A 13,112-nucleotide genomic window follows, 5' to 3' on the forward strand; every position below is an offset into this window, starting at 1 on the left:
AGGAAAGAAATCTACACACAGGTGAAGGACAGAAAAAGCACAGCAGAACAGTTGGTGCTGATGAGCTGATGTCCACACTGTGTCCTATGGGGTGGTCTACCTGTGCTCACATTCTCTCTGTTGGACACCAACCAGAAGCTGGAGGTCATCAACTGAACTTCTGGAAAATGTCTTTTGTTTTAATTTCATCTGTAGTAAGTTCAGGTTGTGGCACTTTGAGACCATAGTGCAGCTTTCAGGGATAGCTGTGAAATTGACTGCAAAACTAAGACAGTAATGAAGGGACACTGGAGACATGAAATGGTGTCAACTCTCTGGCTTCCTGCTCTGCTCCTGTGGTGGATTCCCAGTTTCCAGAACACTGTAGATTTCATGAAATATAGCTTGCTGCTGAGAAGGAGGGAGTCTAAAGCCAAGTGCTATCCATTGTGGGAACTTTTCATTATTGTGATTAAAGAAGGAGGACTCCTAGGGTCCTGTCTTTAAGGAAAGAAGTCAGCATAGGCTCCATCAGCATCAGTGTGATTTATATCACCCATGAAGGTAGCCCTGAAAGGTGTATCTAGACACCTTTAATAAAACAATAACAAAAATAATAGTAATAATAATAATAACAAACTATAATATTAACTTATTATTATTATTAACATTACTAAGAGTATTTTATCATAGCAGTGCCTGAAAGAATAAAGCAGTTTCAGATTTTTTGGGCTGTGTACATGATTTCACTTGGTCCAGTACTGAATACAAGCAGGACCAAGTGAAATAAACAAAATATATGTTCATTTCACTTGGTCCTGCTTGTATTCAGTAATGCTCAGGTACTCAAGAAAAGTAATATGGAAACAGCAATATGAACAGTGGCCTAAGCTTGATGTTTCTTGTGAGTTGCCTTTTTCTCTTTTTTTACCTATTAGTCCAAAGCAAGGAAAGGCCTAACTTTCAAAGCATTGTGTCAATGATCAATTGTTTGAATCTAACAGTTCGTCATTCTTAAGATAAACACCCTTAGTTTTTATTTTTAGGGTTTGAATGATTTTAATGTCTTTCTTGTTTTGTTTTGGTTGTTTTTGTTTGGTTTTTTGTTGTTGTTGTTTTTGTTTTGGTTTGGGGTTTTTTTTGTGGGGGGGTTTTTTTTTTTTTTGGTTTGGTTTGGGGTTTTTTTTGTGGGGGGGTTTTTTTTTTTTTTGGTTTGGTTTGGGGTTTTTTTTGTGGGGGGGTTTTTTTTTTTTTTGGTTTGGTTTGGGGTTTTTTTTGTGGGGGGGTTTTTTTTTTTTTTGGTTTGGTTTGGGGTTTTTTTTGTGGGGGGGTTTTTTTTTTTTTTGGTTTGGTTTGGGGTTTTTTTTGTGGGGGGGTTTTTTTTTTTTTTGGTTTGGTTTGGGGTTTTTTTTGTGGGGGGGTTTTTTTTTTTTTTGGTTTGGTTTGGGGTTTTTTTTGTGGGGGGGTTTTTTTTTTTTTTGGTTTGGTTTGGGGTTTTTTTTGTGGGGGGGTTTTTTTTTTTTTTGGTTTGGTTTGGGGTTTTTTTTGTGGGGGGGTTTTTTTTTTTTTTGGTTTGGTTTGGGGTTTTTTTTGTGGGGGGGTTTTTTTTTTTTTTGGTTTGGTTTGGGGTTTTTTTTGTGGGGGGGTTTTTTTTTTTTTTGGTTTGGTTTGGGGTTTTTTTTGTGGGGGGGTTTTTTTTTTTTTTGGTTTGGTTTGGGGTTTTTTTTGTGGGGGGGTTTTTTTTTTTTTTGGTTTGGTTTGGGGTTTTTTTTGTGGGGGGGTTTTTTTTTTTTTTGGTTTGGTTTGGGGTTTTTTTTGTGGGGGGGTTTTTTTTTTTTTTGGTTTGGTTTGGGGTTTTTTTTGTGGGGGGGTTTTTTTTTTTTTTGGTTTGGTTTGGGGTTTTTTTTGTGGGGGGGTTTTTTTTTTTTTTGGTTTGGTTTGGGGTTTTTTTTGTGGGGGGGTTTTTTTTTTTTTTGGTTTGGTTTGGGGTTTTTTTTGTGGGGGGGTTTTTTTTTTTTTTGGTTTGGTTTGGGGTTTTTTTTGTGGGGGGGTTTTTTTTTTTTTTGGTTTGGTTTGGGGTTTTTTTTGTGGGGGGGTTTTTTTTTTTTTTGGTTTGGTTTGGGGTTTTTTTTGTGGGGGGGTTTTTTTTTTTTTTGGTTTGGTTTGGGGTTTTTTTTGTGGGGGGGTTTTTTTTTTTTTTGGTTTGGTTTGGGGTTTTTTTTGTGTGGGAGTTTTTTTGTTGTAATTTTTTTAATGGAGTCCTTGACTTCTTCATTATCTAGAGTGAAAGACAGCTATTAAGTTAAAAAAAAGTGTGCTACTTTCTCTATGAATTGCAACATACTATAACAAGTATTTGCATTTTTAAAGGTACCTTAGAAGATGCTTATCTCTCTGAAGAGGATGAAGAAGCATTAACTTCTTGCATGAAGCTGACAAAGCCTCAGGAAAAGAAGACATGGAAAGATAACACAAGAAGAAAAGAAGAGCCTGAGACCAGGACAGATTTTATTTCTGCATCTCTGGGCCGCTCATACACTTCCAGACTTAATAACTTAGGAACTATTTCAATTCATTCTGAAACAGAATTTCACTTGTGGAGTGACTGGAAGCCATTTCCTGACAACAAGCTCTGTCCTTGTGACTTTTTAATTTCAAAAATAGAGGAATGGGAAAACTGTACTTGCTCTTCTCATCAGCCACATCTTGCATATTCCCTAACAGATATGGATCTACAGTACTCCTGGGTAAGTGAAAGTGGTTTCTTTTGTGCTGATATGCATAAAAATTGGAAACTTTTTGCTCTGATTCAGCATTAAAGAGATACTGTCATCTTCCATGTGGTTATGAAATGCTATAAACCAAATTTAGATTTCAGGTAAATGGATGTGAATGCATTGTTCAGGCTAACACCAGGGCTTCATATAGCCCTGGGTAGTTCAATTTTAACCATGCAGACATCAGCAGCTTAGAGATGGAAGGCTCTAGGCTATTCTGTTTCTCATCAGCACACTCATGTTTTTTGGGTTTTTTCATCTGTACTATACTCATCCTTCCAGGCTTAGAAAACTTTCTGGAAGTCTGGGTTAAGTCAGTAAGAGACAATGAAGCCAATGGACTTGGAGCAGGCTCCTAGAGGTCACTGCAATGCTAGTAAAGGACACTAGAGTTATTTAGGCAAATGTTAGAGGTTGCAGAGGTATCTGTGTTTCTATCTTCTTGGTCAGCTTAGCTGGTGGAGCCTATTTTTGCAATTACCTGTGTGGCAGCAAGAAGATTCTAGAGACAGAAACAAAGAAGCAGAGTTTAACCTTGTTCTGAAATTATTCTCCTGGACAGATCTCTGGAGGAGGTTTTTGTGGTTTAATTGCAGGCTTTTTAAAAAAGGGATATTCAAAACTAGAAGAGCAAAACCAAGAGAAACTCTTTTTGGTGAGCTATACAAAATATAGACACTGCAACAAGGATTTTCTCCCTCTCCTCACTAGGCACAGCAGGTCTTCTGGCACTCCACATAGTGGTGAGCACATGGGGGGTGATTGGTACAATCATATACATCAGGGAAGCAGTAAAAAGCAGCCACTTTTCCCTTTCTGCCTGTTCCCTCTACAGTGCTCCAGGGGCAGAGCTGGCTCTCACTGTGGAATAAGACCATCTCCCAGGAAAGTACAGCCAAACCACAGGAGGTGAGACACCTGCAGAAACCTGAGCCAGCTGTGTTCAAATGTAGGGCTGAGCAATCACAGCCTGAGATCAGAGAGTGTCCTGCTGAGAGCAGCATGATCTGAGTGCCATTAGAGAGGTAATAGATGGGGGTCTGTACAGCAGCCATATTTCTGAATTCATGGAGGAGGTAATTCAGCTCCTTTCCAATGGCACAGTAGCTGACATACCAGGCAGGACCTGAAATGTGGGATTTATCTAGCTCTAGATTTTCCTGGGATTTGATGTAGAAAATAGAGTCTGAAGCTTTGATGGATAATTAGAAAAAGCAAGGAAGGAAACTATCCTAAAAAAAGCTGAGGGAGATGCATCAGAGACACCCTGGTCAGCCTAAGCCCTGCACACTCCCAGGGAGAGCACCTGCAGCCAGACCTGCGGGACAGAGAGTTGACAGAAATGGGCTGGGAGCTGTGAACAAAGGCTGTGGTCTGCCAGAGGAGTCCCCCTGCATGCCAGGGAACAGGAGCCTCTGCACAAAGTGAATTGTGTCAAGGATGCTGGCCTCCATCATCTGCCTGGCTCCTTTATGCAAGTAGCTGTCAGCATCCCAAGCGAAGGCTCAAGTCCTAGGTAAAAACAGTAATAGAGGTGTTGGTCAGATTCATAACAACATAAGTGTCAATTCAAATAATTTTATTTCATTTTGTCACAAACAGAATGAATGTTAATGTTCCCTACCCTGGTGAGATTTGTTCTACCCATGTTACTATTAAGTGCCAGCAAGGGGTTTAGTGCCTTCTTTTCCTGAATTGTTTATTTTGCCATCTGCCTTCCTGACGGGCTCTCTGACTTTAATGTATCTCTGTGGGCTTAGTGCCTTTAGATTCAGGTTACAGCCAATGGCAAGACATCTCATTCTTTGCATCTGCATTCTACCAACTGGCTCAGCTGAAGATTACAAAGGCTGGATTTTCCGTTTGCTGTTTAAGGATCAAAAAGCGGACACTGGTGGTTTTGCTATGAGAGGATCAGACAGAGGGAGTGGTGCAGATGTTCTTTCTGATGTTGATTTACTTATTAGAGTAAAAGCAATATATTCCATAATACTCTTCCCTATTCTGTGAGAAAGAAGGTATGGTTTCATTTTCTTGACTTGGTAACTCCTCTGTTGTGTCTGCTGCAGCAAGTTGTGGAGGAGATAGCTGGAGATGAGCTATCAAAATGCTTCTTGTATGTCCCAAATTGAGACTAAACTGGTAGATGTAAGACAAAGATCCAAGATTCTGCTGTTCCATCAGCAAACTGCTGCTGATCTGGCTTGGGGGACAGACAAATATCTAGATCAGACAAATATTATCCAGACATATCTCAGCAATGCACACAAAGCTGATCAGGCCTGGCCTTTATTAAAGCTTGAATGGCAGATAGTGAATTAAGTAGTGCTTTCCTGTAATCACAAGGAAAGACATGGATCTCTCCATGACAGATTGCTGTTTAGAGAGACAAAATATGAATTATCCTAACTCCCTTCCTCCAATTTTTTCCCTTGACACCTTTCTTCCCTTGATTCCTTCTTCCCTTCTTCTGCCTCAGCACTTTACACAGCCTCCCTTGTGGTGCTTTATATTGCCAGTTTTTGTCACCTAAACCAGTAAAAATGCCGACAGAGGTCATTCTAGCAAGGACTGTGAGAATAGACTCCAAAAACCATATCCATTTTCAGTTCCAACAGGCTCCTCCAGCCACTTTTCCTCCAGCTTCCCCAGTTGAACCCTCAGTAACCGCCTGCATTAGCTGGACAGCCTCTGGCACAGGGATGTTGCAGACCACCCACATTTCACCCATCCTGCCATGGTGCCACCATTAGATTCTTTGTGCAGAGTTAACTTAACCACAGATCTTTTATATATATATATATATTTTTTTTTATCATTCAGCTTTTTAAAATATAATTAGTGGTTGGCCAAAATTTTGCTAGGGGCAACATAAAGCATTGCTTTTTTTGGTGCGTCAAGCTTGCCATGTGAAATTATTGTTACTGGTATTCTTTCCAGAGACATGTAATTTATAAATACTTCTTCCCTAGAAAGTGGAAGAGTATATTTTAAAAAATACAGTGTACTTGAGGGGGAAAATAAGAAAAATATTCTTGCATGCTTGGATTAAGTAACTACTATGCTGCATATTTTTCTATTATCACAAAGTATATTTGGGATATTTGGGCTGATGTTTGTGATATGAATCAGCTGAAAAGCAGGCAGAGGATAGAATAAAAAATTGTCCAGACACCACTTTAACAACCACTTGACCCTAATGGGAAAGGTTATTGGATTTTTATACTTCTTTTTATTCCTCAGGCTTAGCCCTGCAGAAAGCAGTTAAGCTGTCTGTCTCAGACTTGTTTTTTCTCTTTTTTTTTGTGTTTACTAAAAGCTGCCCTTCTGTCATTTGTATGCTAAGATACTCAGTACCCCAACAAAGTAGTATGCTTAGAAGTGCCATGTCCATATGACTTTTATAGAAGCTCTTTCAGCCTTCTGTTGCTTTTTCTCAATCTGTGCAATTGCATAAGGCTTTTGCAACCTCATGAGGCAGGAAAAATCTACAGTCAGAAGGCTGTAAACTACAGGAGCTTGCTAGGCTTGAATGGACCTGAAAGGCACAGTGAGGTCACAGTGAGGTCCTCTTCACAAAAGGGTACTCAGACTATCCTGGACAGCCTGGGACAAAGAGAAGAAAAGCAGATGAGTCCTTTTCTACATCACGGGCTGACCCACCCACTCTCCCAATATCTGTGAAATATGGAAGATGCATTTGTAGAATCACACAGGCCTGCTTTACAGGAAAAGGAGAGGAGACAACATCCTCTGTTGGAGGCAAATCAGCAGAGAGTTACTGGAAGTGGGTTTCTCTTCTTCACACCTCTTAGCAGCATGGTTAAGTTTTACAGAATAAGGATTTAGTCATTGATACCATAAGAATATTTTTTTTGGTGCAACCTGTGTTTGGCATTCAGTGAGAATGAAGTATGAGGGACATTCCCCAAGACTAAGAAGACCTGGCATTTTGATGAGGAGAAAGAAAAAAAAATCTAAAGGTACTGCAAAGGAAGATACATTTTCTCTCCCATTTTCACGTTAAGAGGAGATTAGAAATCTTTGAAAGATTGGTTTCTATCTGATATGAATGCGTTGCATTGTGGTGGAATGAACAATAAGTTTGGGGAAACTGCAAAAGTTTTTATGCCAATTCCTGTGTTCATTCTCTCCAAGTTCCTCTCAGGAAAGTGTTGTGATCTTATCAGGATTATGTTTGCCCTGCTGTTACTGGCCATGGTTCTCTGCCGTTTCAGTGACCTTGTGGCTTTTTCCTTTCCTCCTGCTCTGGCTGCTTCCTAGTCAGACAAGCCATGTCTCAGCATCTCCCTTTGACCCCTAGGAGACATGGCTACTTTGACACTCTAATTGTCAACCCTGGTTTTGTACATTTCCTTACTCCAACCTTTCCTGACACATTGTGCATAGGTTCTGGCTGCTGGTTGCCCCATCACAGCCTTGCTTCCTTGCTGCGGTTGCTCTTACCCTGCCCTCTGCCCCTCCTCTGATCATTTTGGTTCTCAAAAACGTGCTGCATATTGCCTGGAGGTTGATGCAGGTGTGGGGTGTCTGTGATACCAGGAACTGATCTCTGCTCCCTGGACTGGTGGAGTGGGGAGGAAGGGTACAGACAGCTGGTAATGAACAGACAGGGCACAGTGCTCTTCTCCAGTAAAATGTGTTCCAAAGCTCAAATTTCTATTTGCACTGCCCAGAGAATTGCTGTGGGAAGATTTCTGCTCCATTTCAGCCAGCAGTTTCTGCTGCACACCAGAATGCTGTAGGCTTTAATGGACTTTCTGACTGCTCAATTTTCTTAAGCAATTTGACTGTTTTCTGCAGTTTTTCCTTTCTTCAGCTAATGTCTTTTTGTTGAGAGACACCTGAACATGCCTTAGAAGAGCTTTCTCAATTGCATTTTGAATCCTCATTTGGCACAAATATAGCACTAAAAAGAATGCCTGGAAGTCCCCAGATTGCTTTTCTGAGACACCAATTTTCAGCTGCTCTGGTCACTCTGGCTGCTTTACTGTCAGTAATAAGTGGTCCTTTTAAAAGCTATGGCTCTTGTTCCTATTTCAGTGACAAGGTAGGAAGCCAGATCCTCACCAAGTATAAATCTATTTTCTATGGGTGTTAGAGGGTCCTGCTCAGCTGTAGCCAAGCTGAGGCCCAAAGTCTTTGCCCAGAGAAGAGATAGAGGGCAGCTGGAAAGAGGCAGTAAACAAAACCAATCAAGACCATGATATGCACGTTCAGGTGACAAGCTGTGGCTAAGACATGAAAACAGGATTTGTTTCCTAAGATATGAAACTGTCCCCAGCTGCTTCTCTTTCATCTTGTCATATCTTCATTTATAAGGCCCTCAACAGGTTTCCTGTTGCTTTTTATAACATTCTGGCTAATTTCGGTGCTCTCCCCACTGTTCCACCAGCTCAGCCCTTCTCCCTCTGCATTCAGCACCTCTCTTGCAAAGTGAAGAGACAGCTAGAAACACCCCCATGCTCTCCAGAGTGCAGACATGAGATCTAAAGGAACTGACAGACAAAAAGGAACAGTGCTACAAAGGCACTCCTCTTCTCTCCATTCAAACCCTGTTCCAGAACCTTGCGAAAACTTATTTTGAATTTTAAGATTTGTGAGGGGGTAGGGATTGTGATTTATGCAAATCTATTGTAGTAAAGTGCTGGTGACATTTGAATGGCTTTGTTTTTTAAACTGATGAAAAGACAAGAGCCACAACTAAATTTTAAGTGTTTACTTTTCCTGGAAATATGAAGAAAAATATGGACTCAGAAAAAAAAAGACACAAATACTAGTGAACTTAAGACCACTCTTGATGCTTTGGAGTCTGTGGAGTTTTACTTTTTCTACTTTCACAAGAACCTTTATTCAAGAAACAGTTACAGCAACAAGTTGTACAGGGCCTGCTTCAGTTAAATACAAAAAGTGAGAGAAAATTACCTCTTAAAGTGCAAGGCTTCTCACAAGCTTTGTTCTGGGAAGACAGGAAGCTGTGAGGGTGTCCAGCCTCTCTAAAGATGCACCATTGCACTATGCTGATAGCAAATATCTGTCAGCACCATTCCACTTCCTACAGTGATTTTTGCTATTTCTTGCATAGTAATGTGAAAAATTTGGTGTCCTCATCTGTGATGACTTTGACCATGCAATCTTAAAGCAGGTTTTAAAAAATGTGAAAAATTGGATGCTGTTATTCTTCACTATGGTAACTCTTGCCCTATTTTTTATTTTTAATACCTGACTAGAATTTTCATAGCTATATAGGGAATGATATCATACTTTCCATTAATCTTAAAGGCATGTATACCTAACTCTACCAAAAAGCATCCCAAAATTTTTCTGGCACAAACTTCTGGGCTGTTTTGTGAAGTTGGATTGCTAGTACTCACTAGTATATATGAGGTAGAATGATAATGAAGTGAATTTATTTGCACTAAAAGGTATTTTAGAGTACCACAACAGTGTTAATATCGTTGCAGATAACTGCAGAAAAACATTGCTATTCACCTCAGCAGATTTCATGGATTTGCTTCTGACATAGCTGCTAGGTCCTGCAGAGCTACAGCTAGAGAGAGAAATGAAAGATTTTGGATTACTGTCATGAATGTAGTATGAAAGGCAAAGTGATCATTGAAATTGCAGGGGAAACTGTGCATTTCCTAGAATTATTCTTTGTAAATGGCATATGACTTCTCAATAGAGAGAGTGCTACCTGCTTCATGAAACATGATTAAGAGTCAAAATACAATTAAGCTAAGTGGAGTTGTTGGTAACAAACTGTCTAGTAAAAGGATGACTTCCTGCTAGCCTACTTTAGAATTGCCAAAATGATGCACTTTTGCATGCTGAAGGAAATAGATTGCATTGCCTGTCTGCTGCTTTTCTGTGACAATTTCATCCTTATGTGGATCTGCTATCAGTCCAGTATAAAGGACATTCTTCTTGTTGTTTTTTATGAAAAAAAAAAATGTTTTCAAGTCTATCATTTCTTCCCATACACCATACAAAGAAAAAAAAAGAAAAAGAAAAAACATCACTGAGCACAATAGGTTAAAATGGTTAATTAGCCTTGCAAATTTTAATCAATATTTTCACTTCTGAGTTGTGCTAGTGCATTAGCTCCTGGTGCTGACAGGGGTACCTTGACCAATGAGACCATCAGGCAACTTCTACAATTTTTACAGTGCAGTTTATCTCCTCACACAAGTAATGCAGCTTTACTTCTGTGTAGATTCACTTTTGAAACATAAATATTTTCTAGACCTCGTGCTTATTGAGTTGGTGATAAGCTTCCCATTTGTAGCCAAAATGTTTAATCTTCACCGTGCTTGCAGTAGCTCAGTGCACTCTCTGTGTGCTCATCCTGATGCAGGAAAATGAGCAAAGTTAGCTTCAGATTTCCTCAGAATCCCTAATGAAACTAAATTAAAGTGCTAATTAGGTGAGGATTTTGAGGCTTTGGTAAGGAAGCCATGGCTGAAGATGACTCAAGGATCCTCACTGACCTTAAGTTACAAGAATAGCTAAGTGGTGGCTAGCAGTGCACCCACAATGCCTGACATTCCTTGTCTTCTCCTCTAGCTGACTCAAATGGCTCTTCTTTTGGGGGACATCATCTTTCTGGAAGTTCTGAGATGGCTCAGAACCTGGTTATGTTTCCTTGCTTCTTTTGTGAGTTCAGATTAAACTTGTTACGCTCTTTGGTAAGTCACTTTTGTATAGTTTGAAGTGCTCCCTAAAGCCTATTTGTGAAATAAGCCTTTCATAAATCATAAGAAATTAGTTCTGTTTACATCTCCCTCACACAGAAGTGAAGGGAAAGTCACATGATATCAGTGCTCAGCAGTGGCACAAATGGAAGAGTGAAGATTTTCCGTGCCAGAAAGGTACTAAGGTTTCCAGGGCTGCAGCATTATTATAATGAATGTGTTTCAAACCCATTTAAAAGAAGTCCTTCTGTTGTGACATTCTCCAAAAGCAGGGCATGTCTTGCATAATTCCAAACTTGTTTTTAGAAACTGAAAATTTAATGTGAAAACTGTGTGTTCATCCAGCTTGGAAAAAATACTTGTGGGCGAAATGAGCAAAATTAGGGCCTGAATAAGAGGACTGGAAATGAAACAATGAACACAGAGTGGGCACACCTGTAATTCTGCTATTTAAGTATTCTCAGATATATGGACAGATCATTGAAAGACAAAGATCAGGGCTTTCCAGAAAAAAATGGACAGTGATTTATATCTGAGTATTCACTTTTATTTTGAAAGGAATTCACCTCTGGTAATGAAATTTCTGGACCGTTTTTCTGTAGACAGTTAATTGATTGCAGAAGTTCACCTTCCCTAATACATAAGGAAAGCAAATTGGAAACTTGAGCATAACATAATTCTTGCTGGAAGTGCTTACACTCCAATCCATTTGAAAAAAACTGGCTGAATAATTTTTGCAGAAGAACCAAATTAATTAGGTTAAATGACGTGAAACTTCTTGTTCACTTCTACTTACAACTTACCTTTGATAGCATAGCACAAGAAATGATGACAAACAGTGTGTGGGAAGTAGGAAAATCAGGAGTTCAGATAGTTTAAGATCATGAGACAGAAACTTTTGCAGCTATCTTGAGGGTTTCTATATTTAGTTCTAGATTGTGTAAGTGTTTTAATACCTAGATTTCCTTTTTCACATTTATACTTCAACATAATTTCCCTAAGAAATATAGCAGGATAGTATTCAGATTTTCCAGTCTGAAAGACTGAAATCAAACTCCCCAAACTTGCATTTATATTTGCTCAAATTTTCTGCACACCTAACCACAGGGTCACACCCTGAGAATTATACGCAGTCAATGATCAATTGCAAAGTAAATAACTTTTAACACAATTTCTTAGTGCTCCCCTGAACTAGAAGGCCAAAATAAATTCTTACTCCACTTCCTTATAGCAGCAGAGGTTATTTAAACCCATGAATCATGATCCAGTGATTAAGGATGTAGATAATGCAGATTCAACTCCCTGCACTACTACAGACCTCTTGTGTGAAATTAGACAAATCTCTTCATTTGTCTGCCTCAGGCTTCATTTGCAAAATGGGGATGGTGTGTTCCTGTACACATCAGTTGGTTGTGCATGAGCGAGGATACATATTCCAGCCTGTGCCCCAGAAGGGCAGCAGTTCAAACACTTTATTTGCAGGGCCTGACACTGTCATTCAGATTCATAGTTTGCACTAAATTAGACAGACATTCAGTAGAGAAAATGTGGTAAATGTTACAGCTGTCTTATTAAAACTGCACCATGAAACACACATGTGTAGAGGTGAGAATCAGGTATCACAGATAGCAATAATTCTGCTATCCCTTGGCTTCAAAAGTTTGTTTTCTTCCTCTAATGAGTTTGGGTGTGTATTGTATATAAAGGTACTGATTTTTAGGGATTTAGGTATTATTCTTTTACCTCTAGGGGTGTTTGAGCCCAAAGATATTTCAAAGGTTCTTGTGAACTTTCTCCTCACAAACCAGAGGAGCATAATATCAATGTTTCTCTCCACCAGTTTCTACATATATTAAAAAAAAACCCCAAATACTTGTAAACTAGAAGGCCTAAATCCAGGTTTCAGTTTCCTCCTGGAATAAGGATCCTCTCCAGTTTGTCTGTAGCTCAGTAAACCATTTAGCAGATTACGGAGTTGTTTGCAGGAAAGGTTTTGCTGCCTTTTCATCAGCTTCTGCTTTCTGTAGCAGCAGTAAGGCAAAGGAAACAGAAACCACACAAAATAATACCTGTGATAGAAGAAAAAATATCATATAAATGAGAATAGATGGTTAAAAAAAAGGTTCTCTAGAGAAGAGGTATGCAAAGTGAGACAAAAGCTGTGGGAAGTGAGAGGGGAAGGAGTTGGATAATAGAATGGAAAAAGGTAAGGATTGGTGGGAGGAATATGGAAGGGAGAAGTTTGTGAAGAGGTAAAGCGTTACTCTCTTTCTACAAAGCACAGCTTTGGAGGCTGCTTTCCATTTCCATTCCCTTGTCTCCCCAAAGACAAGTTACTGACACTTAAGTAATTACCTTAAACATAGTGAGCACTGTGACTGTCCCTGTGAGTGCCTTTAGCCTACAGCCTGAGATAAAGCATGTTATCTAAAACCCTTAATGAAATAAATTTATGTGACTGTGCTTCACTTCATCTGATTGATGGGGTAAGAGCAAGTCCCCACCCTGCTAGAGAGGCTCAGCTGACCTGGGGCAGCTTACTCAGTTGTGACCATGCAGCCACAGCCTGAACCATCCCATAAAATCCTGAGAGGGGCAAGAGGAGCGGTGGCCATGACCAACAGAGGGTGCAGCCACTGCC

General features: G+C 39.7%; 1 protein-coding gene across 1 annotated transcript in view; it reads left to right on the plus strand.

Annotated features, from left to right (window-relative positions):
- Nucleotides 1-13,112, plus strand: part of LOC102038971 (SAM domain-containing protein SAMSN-1) — an 81,428-nt gene that overhangs the window by 28,593 nt on the left and 39,723 nt on the right. Inside the window, exon 8 of the mRNA XM_031061933.1 lies at nucleotides 2,350-2,726. Within this exon, the coding sequence (XP_030917793.1) occupies nucleotides 2,350-2,726 (377 nt within the window). The remainder of the gene's footprint in view (nucleotides 1-2,349; nucleotides 2,727-13,112) is intronic.

The sequence above is a fragment of the Geospiza fortis genome, unplaced genomic scaffold (genome assembly GCF_000277835.1).
Source record: "Geospiza fortis unplaced genomic scaffold, GeoFor_1.0 scaffold24, whole genome shotgun sequence".
NCBI lineage: Eukaryota > Metazoa > Chordata > Aves > Passeriformes > Thraupidae > Geospiza > Geospiza fortis.